Here is a 14,817-nt window from a genome sequence, read left to right as displayed (position 1 = left end):
ATCGCTTTGAAATTTTTATCACATATTAAGCTTAACTTTTTGTTTTATAAGAAATTATATATATTTATTACAATTTTTTATCAATTATGATATAAATAACATTACTTGGTAGTTGTGCACTTAAAACAGGGTAAAAAAGTTAATTTTTTTGGAAAAAGTTATTCAAAAAGTTTATAAGGAAAGATTTACGATACATTTGCATAATCATTTATTATTAATAAATGCATTTTTATTCGCTTTTTTTAAACCAAGTTGAAAATATAGCTTCATGCTCTTCCATTTGACACCTGTTGAATGGTTCTAACGTTATTTTTTTCTGATTTATGTTATTGCAAAAAAAATGCTCTCTGAGACAAACAATTCGAATAAAATTTAAACAATTGAATGAATCGCTTTGAAATTTTTATCACATATTAAGTTCCAAAGAACCTTCAATTGACAAAAATTTCAAACCTGTACACTAATTTTTACAACAGTTATTGCGAAAATAATTTTTTTGCAATTCCGACCTTTTTTCGCAATTATATTAACAATAAATGAGTATATCAAACTTTGTAATATGTCATTTTAAAGCTTTTTCCATAATCTCAAAGATATTTGTACTAAAAAAATCATCAGTTTCACTGTTTTCCATTGATTTGAAAAAAAGGGAAAAATGCCATTTTTTGACAGTTAATTGTTTATAAATAAAAATGGCCGCCAGATGCTACGCAGGAAATAGTTACAATTTGTTCCTATAGGTATTACTTGTCAAAAAAACGCTTTAGTACCCTGGCTGCTGAAGTGTCACGAACAGGGTATATTTTTGTCTTATTACCCTGGCCTACCTGTGAAGACAACAGTTGCTACGTCGTAAAAGCTTGGCGAACTCCGTTTCTAAAATCGTCATTCAAAACATATCTATCTTTTCTAACCTCCTCTTTAAGAAAACCCCATATTGCATTATTGTCCAGCGCTGTCAAATTTGGAATTCTTGTAGGCCAGGGCATTGGTACAGGACATTTTGGAGGGCCTCGTCCAATCTATCGGCCGGGAAGTTCTCATGCAGACAGTGAGAACAAAATGAGGTGAGAGTTTCCTGAACTCTCAACTGCGGTTTATGCGCTGGAACGCCAGTAAACATTGGCGCGGTGTTGAAACATTAATATTATGGTAAAATGACTTTCCGGGCACCCTGTATGAAGTATTCTGGTGTACTTACTTCTGTTGACATACTTACACTGTAGTGTTATCCAGTGGGCCTACCATCCAATCATATTCAATATACTCCAAATCCACACCATTGATACTATCAGACATCATCCTCATCGTCTGTACTACATACTTTCCAAAACGTTGTTGTACTTCTGATACTATATTTCCTTGAATATAACCAACTTCGTCTGAATCTTCTGGAATGAGTACGGCTTGAGTACCACTTTCGGGTCTGAAAATGTACGCTCCTGAGGTAATATTATCAGCTGAACCATTATTGCTGCGATAATATAAAAATTCTTGAACAATATTTTCAGTTTTTTTGCTTGTTGTTAGTTTCTGTTTTGAAGTTGTTTTATCATATGTTAATTTCATGTTCTAAAAAAAAAGAATAAAGTAGGTACAATATTTCCTATCTACAACTAGCTTGGTAATATAAATCTATCTAAAACTATCTTTGGAATGAATATAAACAATAGTAATCCATAAAGAACCAATCAGATGTAAAATAGAAATTGATGCCATGGTTCAAGTATTGAACAAGTACTGGAAATAAAATACCTTGGAATTACACTGTCCAGCTACGAAGACCTGGACAAAGAAGTTAAAAAAATCAAGTATAAAATAAATAAATTGGCATGATGCCTAAATAACACTATATAGCGAAACCTACATATTAACACCGAGATGAAATCAAGAATTTATGGAGCCATTGTAAGACCAATAATGACATATGCATCAGTAATAAAACCCGAAACAGCCACAACACAAAGACTACTGGATACGGCAGAGATCAGAGTACTTAGAAGAATTACAGGAAATACTTACGCTTAGAGATCGAAAGTGAAGTGAAGACATTAGAAGAAAATATAACGTACAGTATGTAAAAGAATAGACACTACATAAAAAAGAATGTAATGACCACATAAGCAGAATGGGGTAGACCCCTGTGGTCAAAATAGCAAGAGATAAATTACCAATTGGTAGAAGAAGTATCGGATATCACTTGAATTTTGAAACGGTTCAAAAGAACTCAATTATTTAAGCCTCGCCCAGAAACAAAAAAATCGTAAATATATTGTGTATGTATAATGTAACATATTTTGCCTCACCCTGTAGACATAAGAACGAATGTAAGGAATTTATTTCTGTTCCAAAAAAAAACATGAGTATAATTTAATATGGGATTGTAGTTTGTCAGTTTTGTTAAAGAAATACGTTATATTATTTTGCAGTCATGTTTAATTTCGGTTTTCTGTGTTTATATTATCGCTCGAAAATTGAACTTTTAACGTTCAGTTTGTGATGTAAAAAAGAGTTACATTGTAGTTAATGGTCTTTGGCGCCACGATTTTTGGAGTTTAGATACACAATTCGTGCTACTTTGAGTATCAAGAGCACAGGTGTCGAATCCTGGTATCATCAATATTTTTATTGAGAACTGTGGAACTGGGAGAGGTTTTCTGACTTTGCAAACCGATTTTTGATGGTTCCCTACTAAGTAGGCTGGACTTAGAATATGTTTTGTTTTTCCCTATTGGTCAATAATAAATGTAGGAAGTTAGTTATTGTTATTAGTCAATGATGAAATAAGGAAGGATTAAACTTTTTTTTATAGGTTGATTGGATGAGTAGGGTAGAATGAGAGAAATGGAGTGGGATTTTGGAAGGAAGCCTTTTTGTTTGAGGAGAGTCATTCAAGTTTGGGTTTTCAAAGAGCGACGTTTGTTGTAGCCTCGGCAGAAGCCGCTTTAGTGGTTTTCTGAGAAAGTTAAGTTGGAAGTTTAAGTTCTGACGTAGTTCTTAATCAAGTTTTTTCTAAGTTCCTGAAAATGTAGGGTATTAGAAGCAGTACCTATGTAGTGTTAGAAACTGCTCTCCTTTCGTGACTCAAGCCAAATGCCGCTGTTAGGCAAAGAGCCAGTTTATTTTAGTGTATACTATACTACCTAAGTTTCTTTTTGTAAGCAGTTATGGATTAAGTACTAAAGATAATCATAAATACCTCAAAGGTTATTTAAAAGTCAATATGAGCAGATTTGGAAGTTTATTTATTTTTTGCTGAAACTTTTCATGGAAATAAACATTTTTGTACTACTCTTTATCTAAATTCAGTGAAAAGTGCGTGCTTTGGACATTTACAGCGTGAAGAATAAGGACAGGACTATATGACAAGGTATTAGGGTACATTATACAAATTTATAAATAACACCAGTACATAGATAGTCGCTGAAAGTTTTTTTACTCTAGCATAGGCGGTTCAGATAGTATAAAAAGGGGTTTTTTAAAATGTAACACCCTGTAATTAAAAACTTTGCAATTGCCCTTAAATGAAACTTAAACCAAAAAATTAGCCACTTATTTGTGATTAATTGCCGCAGGGTTTCTTCTTAATTTTCATTACAGTTAGGGAAAAACATATTTTTTTAAAAACATCTTTTTTAAAAATCTGTCAATTTTGGGGCGCCACCCCCGCTAAACGGTGGGTGATAGATATATGCTGTCGGGAAATAAATAGTAGGAAATATAGTTCTCTTCGTTTTACTATATTAAGTAAATTTTTTGCAAAACTTACAGGAAAGGCTACGTTTCGCAAAAACCACAAATTACCCCCTTTAAAGGGGTGAAAAGGGGGTTCCGGGGCGAATTTTTTTAAGAAAAAGTTAGTCTTATAATAAGCACCCCTTGATATACCAGAAAAAAAATAAAACCGGACTTGTGTCCATTTTGCGAGGTTCAACCTCTGTTTCCTACACTATACAGGGTGTCCCAGACTAATTTAGCCAGGCTATATCTCTTAAACGAATAGAGATTTTCGAACAGGACAAAACTGGTCTATTCCATTTGTAATACACTTTAATATAGCGTAGAAAAAAATCATCCCCTAAATATTCATCCCTTAGTTACAACCCCTAACTATAATTTTTTTAATAGCACCCTGTACATTTTTTTATAGTTTTGGATGTGGTCTTCGATCGTCTATTCAATACATTTTTTTTAAATAAAATCGGTTAGTAAGTAATCAAGAAAAATATCAGTTTATTTTTGATAATTATTATGTGTCCCAGACTAATTTATCCAGGCTATATTTCTTAAACGAATAAAGATTTTCGAATGAGACAAAAACTAACCTATTCCATTTGTAATACAGTTTAATATGGCGTAGAAAAAAATCATCCCCTAAATATTCATCCCTTTGTTACAACCACTAACTTTAATTTTTTTTAATAGCACCCTGTAACTAAGGGATGAATATGTAGGGATGATTTTTTTTCTACACTATATTAAAGTGTAATACAAATGGAATAGATCAGTTTTTGTCCCATTCGAAAATCTTTATTCGTTTAAGAAATATAGCCTGGACAAATTAGTCTGGGACACATAATTAACAAAAATAAACTGATATTTTCTTGATTATTTACGAACCGATTTTATTTTTAGAAAATTAGTTGAATAGACGATCGAAGACCACATCCAAAACTATAAAAAAATGTACAGGGCAGTGGCGGATCCAGGGCATGATTTCGGGGGGGGCAAGGAGGATTATGTGGGGAACCTTCCGGGGGGTCTGGGTCTGGAAAAATGTAACTGAAAACTCGTGTTTTTAGACAATCTAGAGACTAAAACATGATCATATTTTGTAATTTAAATCTATAGTTTTTAATTGGATTTATTCATTAAAGCCTACTTGGTTAGGGAAATAAAAACACAAAACACTTTTTTGAAGATTCAAAGCATTACTTTATTATTTACATACTTTCTCCATAAAACTTAAACAATAAAGTCCAGCCTTCTTTTTCCTCCTTTAGCATAACGCTCAATTACGTTCTCAACATTCACCTCAATATCACGATGTATGTATAAAAGGCACAATCCATTCAACCTCTCTTCAACCATTCTTGTCCGTAGCCAGGATTTAACGAGCTTAAGGCTGCTGAATGACCTTTCAGCACTTGCAACACTTACTGGTAGTGTGATAAGTATTTGTAGAAGTGTTCGTACAGTTGGAAACATATCTCCATCGCAGCATTTGAGTACTTCTATGGCACAGTTTGGAATTTTCATTCCTTCTTCTTTCTCCCTTGACCACTTCGCTCTCCAAATGCTTAACTCTCCTTCAAGTACCACTTCAGAATCACTGGGCAAAAGAGTTTTAAAGTTCTGGCAAACTTTCTGCAGCCTCACGTTCAACTCCAAGCATTTTTCGCTGACATTGGTGTTCAACATATTTGCAGGCATTAAAAGGTTGAGGTCAAAGCACAATAGGTTTTCTTCGGAGAACCTGGTTTGTAGATCAGTGATGACATTGTCGAGAAGTGGTATATACATGGACATCCTATAATATTCCATCACTGTCTCTGCTTCGTAGTTTTCTCTATGCCTTTGGCTTTTCACTACTCTGGGCATTTTGAGCTGCACGCCCAGCTTTTCAGAGGTAGTTAGAGCTTCCAAGTATAACTCTGTGAAATGATCATCACAATTTCGTCTCCTATCCTTCAGACATGTCAGTGTGTCTGTCACTGCATTGGAAGCCTTGTTCAAGTCTAAGTTTGGTTTTTGCAATAACTTGCTTAGGGGAAGGGTCCTTTTCAGAATATCTACCAGACAAACGCAAGAAAAAATGAATTCAGTGCTTGTTATTGAGTTGATATACAATACGGCCTTTTTGGCTGACTCGGACTCTTTCCATTCGCTTATCTCTGTAAATGAATCGACAATTTCTGGCAATGCACAAAAAAATAAAATTACTGCATCATGTCTATCTACCCACCTAGTTTCACAGAGGCTCACTAGTTGCCTTCCTACGTGTTCAGTTAGAACAGCATTCCTTTTTGCTGACTGATTATAAAAGTGAATGACTTCTTTCATAATGCCAACGGCATTATTTATGGATCGAATCTTATTAGATTTAGAAATAGAATTATTCAAGGCGTGGTTGTAGCATGGAAGCCGTTTTGCACTAACTGCCTCTGATTGGATCTTTGTTACACTACCTGATTCTTCAGATGTCATTACCGAAGCCCCACCTGTACCTATGCCTACACAGTAACTAAGGTCTAAGCCAAGTTCTTTTACATTCCTTAAGACTATTTCACCTAGAGTTTTCCCTGATAGTTTGTTCTCTTTACACTCTTTACCATTTACATCTGCTGCTGCATTGTATGCATAAATAAAAGTTATGAATTCCTTCCTTACGGCATCTTTCCAAAGATAACGGACAACTAATGTAATCTGTTCCTTATGAGACAAATCACTGGTTTCGTCAAACATCATAGACCAATATTTGGACTCGAGTATTCTTTTCAGAATTTCATCCCCACAACACTCTATTAAAGCATTTTGCGTTGTTTTGCTAATATATGTTGCTCGAGAAGATGATGTATTAAGATGTTTTTCGAGAGCTTTGTCACCCGCGTCTACTCTGAACTGCAAGAGAGCTTTGAAATTCCCCTGATTTGCTGCTGAAGTCTCAATGTCTAGGTTGATAGGACCATCGTCCCTGTGACCTCGAAAAGGTATGTTTTGACGCCCGAGCAAAATAATGGTTTTGATAATGGGCTTTAGCCTTTCACGATTTTCTGTAACCTGACGAAGCCGCTCAGAGCATACCTGATTGATAACTTCTTTATTAGGTGATTTGTAAGTTTTCAAAAAGTCTTTCCCCATTTCTACACAGGTTTTATGGTATAAACTTCTTTCATGGGTTTGCAAGTCGCCATCTTTTCCTGTTAAGTCTTTAAACCGTGTCAAAGGTTCAATTACAAGTCTCCCCAGCTTCACGCCCTTATTGTGACCTGCCTTTTCTTGGGCGAAAAGTGCACAGTATTTACAGAACAAACCTTTCTTCGACTCTGAAAGTACAAGCCATGTATGATTTTCTAGGTGGGTTTTAGACAAATACCTTTTAACGCCCTTTGAGTTTTCTGAATATGGATACACGTAGTTTGAGGGTGGCTTCCAATGTTCTTCCAAAAGAAGATATTTTGTGTAATCATCAGGCTTGTTATTTACATATAGCCCTATATCTTTGATGATATGATTTGAAGAGAGCTCTTTCACTTTACCTTCAGAGTTAATTGTAGGTCTGGATTCGCTTGAGGAGTTGGTAGGTCCACTGCTTTTTGAGTGTGAATCCAAGGCCAGAGGATCTCCTAAAAAAACACAACCTTGAAATAATTGATCGACTAGACCTATTAAGGCCGCGTCTCACCATCAAATAATTTGATCAAACAGTTTGAGCAAACTCCGCAAGTACGTCAAAGTGACGTCACAATTGCAGTTTTTTTTTTTAAATTCTAAAAATCTGTGCTCTCACTAACAGTCTAGTTTAATCAAATGTTTTGTATTGTGTTGTCTAACTTGTTTGTACTTTATTTAAAATTAAAGTTTTTCATTATTATCCACAATGAACACTCAGGATGTGACGTCACTAACTGTCACTTTGTGTCACTAACTGTCAAGTTTGATCAAATTATTTGATGGTGGGACGCGGTCTTAAGACTTGAAATAGTTTGTTTAATTTAAAATGTAACTTGTATTAAAAGTTATCATCCACATTATTAAAACAATTTACTTGATTTTCGTACTCAACAAATCAACCCCTAAATAATTATTTTTCTAGGCAAATTGGGTATCATTTTAAAGCTCTTATCCTCTATATGTGTCTTTTGCAGGATTATATGTTGTTGCTCGCTATTACAAAAAAGGCTTACCGAAAACTTCCACTTCGAAGTTTGGGTTTTGTGACACAGCAAGCGAGCTTTGCTCATGTTGTCCCACTTCCACTTCATCTCGAATTATTGTAAGTGATTCGGGTTTATCTTCATCGTCTCGTTTTGCACCCTCAGTCTCACCATTACTGCTATCTGAAATTGTTTTAAAGTGAAAATCAAACAAAATTAACATTTAATCAATTAAATTTGATTTTATCTGATTTCTTACATTAAAAAATGTATTTTACTTTAAAAGGGTAGACTAATTAAACACAAAAAAACGTTAAATATAAATAAAAAATAAAAGTAAAGTTAAACTAATTTTTAGTGAGTCCTAAATAATAGCCTAAACAGTAAACAAAAACGTAGCAAGCGTAAAAAATAACTATTAAACCTACTAACCTACTAGCTTTTATTACTATGGCTTATGAAATAGAGTAACCTTACCTGACGTTGTCTTCAACTTTTTGAAGAACGTTGTAATTTTGGCAGCTCGTTTCATAACATCAGCTCACAACAACAACAAAGCACAAATAAGCACCGACATCAAAATGGCATCTTATTTGTTGTTGTACATGCGCGCGTTCTAGCGTCAGAATAAGGAACTATGTCGAGCGCAATCTAATCTAATCGAAGTTCCGTTTCTAATTTCTAACGCTAGGGCGTGCGCACGGTTATAAGCTTTACAGCAAGCAAATTAAAATCTTTACGGAACTGTTTCAATGAATATTATTCGACGAGAGAGCACGGGAAATTTGCACGCGGAAACAAACTTTGAATAGGACAATCGCTAAATATATAAAGCTCTTTTCTGTGTGGCCAGTGGCACTCGTTATCCTCAATTTAGAAATAAATACACATTTTTTTTTTGTCCTCAGATTCTCGGGGGGGGGGGGCAATTGCCCCCTCTGCCCCCCCCCTGGATCCGCGCCTGGTACAGGGTGCTATTAAAAAAATTTAAGTTAGGAGTTGTAACTAAGGGATGAATATTTAGGGGATGATTTTTCTAATAGGCCAGTTAGGTATAGGGAATGCTTAAGAAATAAAAAAGTACCATAAAATATCATTTCATTACAATACTAAAATACAGGGTGTTCCATTTAAGAAAACTCAGAAAATACTCATTCCGAGTTTCGACCAACCCTGTATACTAAAATTAAAAATTTAGCTATACTAATGATTCTTAACAATAGTAGAGTATATTAAAAATTATTTGAACGTAAGTAGAGTTTTAGATGTCAAACTACTACAATTCTACAGGGTGTTAATTTTGCTACGAAATTAATAAAAAACCTTAATTATTTTTTAAAATACCCTGTATAATATTACAAAATCTCATATTTTAAGAAAGAAGACATCGAAGAGAATCCAAAAATGTGAAAATATACAGGGTGTCCCATTTAAAAAAAAACGAAGTTATAAGCAACTTCCGGTATAACCGGAAGTTGCAAAGAGATGAAAATATTTTAATTTAATAGATCATCCTTCAAAACCCCTTTATTCCAATTTTCATGATTCTGTAGCCTTTAGTTCTCGATAGGCTTACCATACGTCCCGGTTTGACCGGAACGGTCCCGGTTTGAGATCCCTGTCCCGGCGTCCCGGCCGGTTTGCATTAGTGTCCCGGTCAAACTTGAACCACACCGACACCCAAGCCATTGATCAAGGATCGTCTAAAGTGCTCAAAACACAAATCCAGCGCAAGTACCATTGCAAACTCATCTACCATAACATCGTTTTTCAAAAATGCTGAACCCGTAGAAAATGAACTTTCCATTGCTGCTAAAGAAGCTACTTTTGCATTCCATATAGCAATCCACAATAATACATAAATTTAAGACATCTGATTGCTCCTGAATGATTGCACCTCGCACCGATGGCAAGAGATGAACTACACAACGAGCTAAAAGAATGCAAATTTTCGGGCATTTCAACAGATACATCAAACATACATGATGTTCAATTTACAGGCACCAAAAGTTGTTACGTACTTGGTACCTGAGACAGAATATCTGTCTGTCAAGTTACTCGATTTTTAATTTGTCGCCGGTGAAACGTCTGAAATCTTGGCAAATCACATAATGTCGATAATAAAAAAACACTAAATAGAAAACAAGATGGCAGCTTTCTGTGGTGATAACTGTAATACGAATTTCGGAGGGAAAACTGGCGAGACAACAACAACGTCTATTCCAGGTTCAAGGAAGTTATCGGCGTTACCATAAAAGGCATTTGTTCCAGCGCACACATCGTTCACAAAATAATTCAACATGCAGTTAATGGTCTTCCTGTCGAAATACAAGCAATCATTGTAAAAATATACAAATATTTTTGTATATATACCGTATAGTACGCGTTACAAACTTAAAAGAGTTTTGTGAGACAGCTGTCATCGAGTTCAAAAAATTAGTGAAACATGGAAATACAAGATTGCTGTCTTTATTACCAGCTGTGGAAAGGATACTGCCGCTACACTAATGCTTGAAATCTTATTTTCTTGCTCAAGTAAACTACCCTCTCGCATTGCTAAATTTCTTCACAACAGAACTGGGAGCACTTTACTTTTGGTTTGTGCTCGGACAGTTAAATGTATTCAACAAAACCGTTTAGTCTATGGAAAAGACTAACTCAACTGTGACAGATGTAGGTATGGAGTTCACAAAAGTTAAAAAACAATCTTCAAAACAGGATGAAAAACAAATTTTTTTAAAACTCTTAAATAAATTTAATGATAATGTTGAAATGTCGATAAATGTTGATAAATGTCGGAAACTTCATTAGTGACGTTCACGCTTTCTATGAGCGCTGCATTTCTTATTTAGAATTGTGGGAAAAGATCTTCGGCGGAGCCGAAGATTTTGAGTAGTTCTGCTTGAAAAATGAGCTTAACTGGAGTGACATCGAAAAAGCAGCAAAAAATATAAATAAAATGCAAAAACCTCAATCGAAAACCCAAATAAAGATTGATGAGTTATTTGATGAGGTGTTAATGGTAAAAGGCACAGTATAAAAAGGGACAGTAAAACCACTTCTCTGTCGGCACTTTGATCTCAAGAAGTAATACCGGCAGTACGCACTTGATAATTCACCAGTGGTGGATGCGGGTTTTCCCTGTTAAAACCCGTACGTTTCTATGCGACTAGCAATGCGAGAGTGGGGCAAAAGCGACTAAGAACATTGCGCGGTCGCCATGCGCGACTACAGATTTTACTTCCAATTTTTCGGAGAGTGGTTCTACTGCCCCTCTTTATACTGTGGTAAAAGGCTTCTTCCAAAATTCTAATGAAACTAGTTATTCCGAGAAATGGGTCCAGCTATTCACCCATTTTCACAAGTATCGTATTGAGGTGCTGAATTAAAAAAATTATGGAGTTTACTATGTGTCTACCCGGTACTTCAGCGCCACTGGAGAGAATTTTTTCACGGATGAAAAAAATGTGGTCTGACGATCGGGAGGAAGAATATGCCTTGTTTACGTGCAAACTCAACTTAAACATGTCATGTACTGAATTTTATGGCAAATATAATTTTATAAAAATAAATAAATAAATAATATAACTGGTCAAATTTTTAGTGTTGTTTGTATTGTACTTTATCTCTTTTTCTCATAAAAAATATATTCACATTTTTTACACAAACTAAACGAAAAGCAAAACGAAAATGAGCCTCTTCATCTTCTGCGTCCCGGTTTGGCTCTTCGTAATTATGGTAAGCCTAGTTCTCGAGATATTTCTAATAGGCCCTTTATTTGCCTCACCCTGTATATTATTCAAACCTTTGGAGAAGCAGTGACACAAATGCAAATTTTTCTGAACTGAGTTATCAACACTACGTTATTACCAAGGACCGGAAAAAATGCACCAAAAAAATGTAAAAAAATGCGCATTTTAATGCAATTGATTTGTGTAAAATATGCAAGAGCCTTTATGAAAAATGCAATATTAAAATGTTTAATACTTGTCACTTTCGGCATTTTGGCGAAAAAATGATTCTTTACACAATTTAAACTACTTATATGTCAAAGATAATACGCAACAACGCACTGCGAATTAAAACACGCGAATTAAAACACGAAATGAACTTCAGCTTTAAATATTAAAATCTAAATTTCTGTACCTGCTTATCCCCCTACAAAGAGCAAACAGGTTTTTACAACCTATGTCAACTAATTGTTGTCCTACCGACCAGTTATATTAGGGATTAGTCGGCTAGTCCCAAAAATAGATAATAGAATAAGAATATTACCTGATTTAAACATTTTTCTTAAGAAATGGATTATACACAGTTATTGAATTTACGACTGATAATTTTTTAATTGGAAGTGAAAGTGAACCTTTGAGATTTAAAATATCGAATTAATGCAACTTTTCTGAATTTATCAAGAAAAAATGCAAAATGTTTAAAATGTTTGAAAAATGCAACATTTTTAATTTATCAAAAAAAATGTAAAAATATGCAAAAAATGCAGATTGAATTTAATCCGGTCCTTGGTTATTACTAATACTCGTCTTTGTCTGGGGACCCAAAAGTCAGTATTGCAACTCTTCATCTATTTAACTAAAATATTATATTTCTTTTTTATAAATATTAAACCAAATAAACTTTATTGATAAATAAATAAAACTTTATTGATTTATAAATCCAAATAAACAATAAATGCAAATAAATCAAATAACTATCACTGTCATTGAAAATTATAAACGTCAAAATTCATAAGTTATCAAAGACATTCGATATTGTTTATCCTTGTTTAACTCATTGTGATTTCTATGAAGGGGCTTTATTTTGCGATACTAGTTTCTGTGAGTTAAAAAGAAAGCTAGTATAAGAAGTTGTTCGTAAATATTTTCGTGCATAGGAAAAGTTGAAGTAAAGTACCCAAGTAGCAATTTTTCGACGCATTGGTTGTCAGTACAAACAAATGCACTGTATACAACGTTGCCCGAGAGCATTTTCAGTTGTTTCGGCCAATGTCCCCTACCCCAACTGACATTACGATGTTACAACCTTTAGTTATGCGGGCAACTAATTTATTACCATTGTGACAACTACATATCACAGTTCAGTTTTTTCAACAATCTCAACGACTTAAAAATGTTATAATGCTAAACTAATTTACGCCCTGGCCGACTCTGTAGTTGAGTTTGAGTAGAATTGTCTGTCACGTCACGATCATGTGTTGTTCTAGAGGTGTGATACGTTTGCGGCAATTTCCAGAGGAGAAAAAGAATTTACTTTAGTATAACCTTATTTTTTTCTTATTATTATATATTTTATTTTGATGGAAATTTTCGATTTATTTAACCTGTTTATTTGTTTTTTTAATAGCTGGTTTCCATTCCATTGTTTTATCAGTAGATTTGAGATTTGATAACCTTAATCTTTGTATCAGCTTTCGTAGACAGGGTTGCCAGGTCAGTTTTTACTCTTTCAGTAGTTTTGTTTTCACAAAATCAGTAGATTCTTTTTAGGCCATGTAAATATACAGTGATACAGTGATATGCACATCCGTCCTAAATGTCCCAAGAGGAATTCCACAAAATTGGAAACCTAATTATTCCAAACCACTAACTGGTAATTACCATTTTTTAGCTAAAATCTACTAAATCAAAAACTAAAATATACTTAAGGATTTTTGGGATATATTTGGGATTTTTTATAATAAAAACAACAGCTAACTTAAGGGGATAGGCGCAAATCGTCTGTTAAAATGTTCAATGTATTTTAAATGTTTTCATTTTTTGCGAATCCTTAGAAAACTAATAAGTATTTTTGAAAAATTTAAACGCACAAAGAAAGATTACGTTATTACCGAGGACCGAAAGTCCCTGAAAACTTCTATAATGTTTATTTTGATAAGTTACAGGGGTGAAAAAAAGAAAAAATTTAGTGTGACTTTTAATTCCAAATATCTCGTTCAAAAGAAACGTTTCGGTTTTTCTAAATAATGCAGTCTTTCATTCTGCGTTTAAATTTTTCAAAAATACTTATTACAGTTTCCTCATGATTCGAAAAAATGGATTAAATTCTGTTAAAATATACCAAAAATCTACTAAAAAATATTGCTTACTAATGGTTTGTTTTTAACCAAGAGGAGTGATTCAAATTTACCGCGCTGTAATGCTTGTTTGTAATTGGTCCAACTGCAGGCAAGTTTACTCCACTCTTATAAAATTTTGACAGTAATGACATTTATCAAATTTTGACACTAGTGGAATTTCATAGGTTAGTTAAGTTATACCGGCGATTTTTTGTGTTAACTGTGTTATTCCTTTAATGATTGTTAGTCTGCTTTTATATAAAAAGCAGTCATTTTTAGAACTCTTTAGCGACGTATTAATATAATATAATATAATATTTATGGATTACCGTTGAGGGCCGACATGATCAACCAAAAAAGAAGATGTATTTGGTTGATATTCTAGTGACTTTCTTAGGCGTGAATCTGCTTTTTAAGTTTACTCCTCCTGGTTAAAAAATAAACTATAGAATTTTATAAAAAATATCAAAAATCTACCATAAAAAGTAGAAATCTACTAAATGTGGCAACGCTGTTAATGAGAATGATACACTTTTGACACTAGTCACATGACCTCTGTCGCCCAATAAGAGGGTGCGTTCTAAAATGGTTTTGATAGTCGGCGCGGTCGGGTTTGGTTGGCGATTGGACTTAAGTTGTATCGTCCGTCTAAGGTTGGTTATAAGGTATTTTTTTAGTAATATTGGTAATATTGTTAAATGCGCCATTTTGGTTTTACTTGAGATTTTTGGGATGTAAAGAAAATGAAAACACAGAATATAAAAAATGCAGGCATTTTCTGATACCTTTAAAAGCACCATCAATACATTAAATTTATACAGAACATCTTTAACATAAATTTTGACATTTATATTAAAATTAGATTTTTTA

The 14,817-nt window shown here is 33.9% G+C and overlaps 2 protein-coding genes across 3 annotated transcripts in view; both read right to left on the bottom strand.

Moving 5' to 3' along the window:
* Nucleotides 1-14,817, bottom strand: part of LOC114332053 (lysosomal alpha-mannosidase) — a 137,983-nt gene that overhangs the window by 51,943 nt on the left and 71,223 nt on the right. For both annotated transcript variants that reach the window (XM_050660943.1, XM_050660945.1), the window contains one exon: nt 1,220-1,572. In XM_050660943.1, coding sequence (XP_050516900.1) covers nt 1,220-1,572 — 353 coding nt within the window. The remainder of the gene's footprint in view (nt 1-1,219; nt 1,573-14,817) is intronic.
* LOC126891690 (52 kDa repressor of the inhibitor of the protein kinase-like) lies at nt 4,731-8,273 on the bottom strand. The gene is made up of 2 exons (XM_050660946.1): nt 7,908-8,273; nt 4,731-7,346 (listed from the first exon to the last, which is right to left on the bottom strand). The coding sequence occupies exons 1-2, from the start codon at nt 8,098-8,100 to the stop codon at nt 4,966-4,968; spliced, it is 2,574 nt and encodes an 857-aa protein (XP_050516903.1). The 5' UTR covers nt 8,101-8,273; the 3' UTR covers nt 4,731-4,965.

The sequence above is a fragment of the Diabrotica virgifera genome, chromosome 9, assembly GCF_917563875.1.
Source record: "Diabrotica virgifera virgifera chromosome 9, PGI_DIABVI_V3a".
Classification (NCBI taxonomy): domain Eukaryota; kingdom Metazoa; phylum Arthropoda; class Insecta; order Coleoptera; family Chrysomelidae; genus Diabrotica; species Diabrotica virgifera.
Note: the sequence above shows the minus strand (reverse complement) of the source record. Positions and strands in the feature narration are given on the sequence as shown.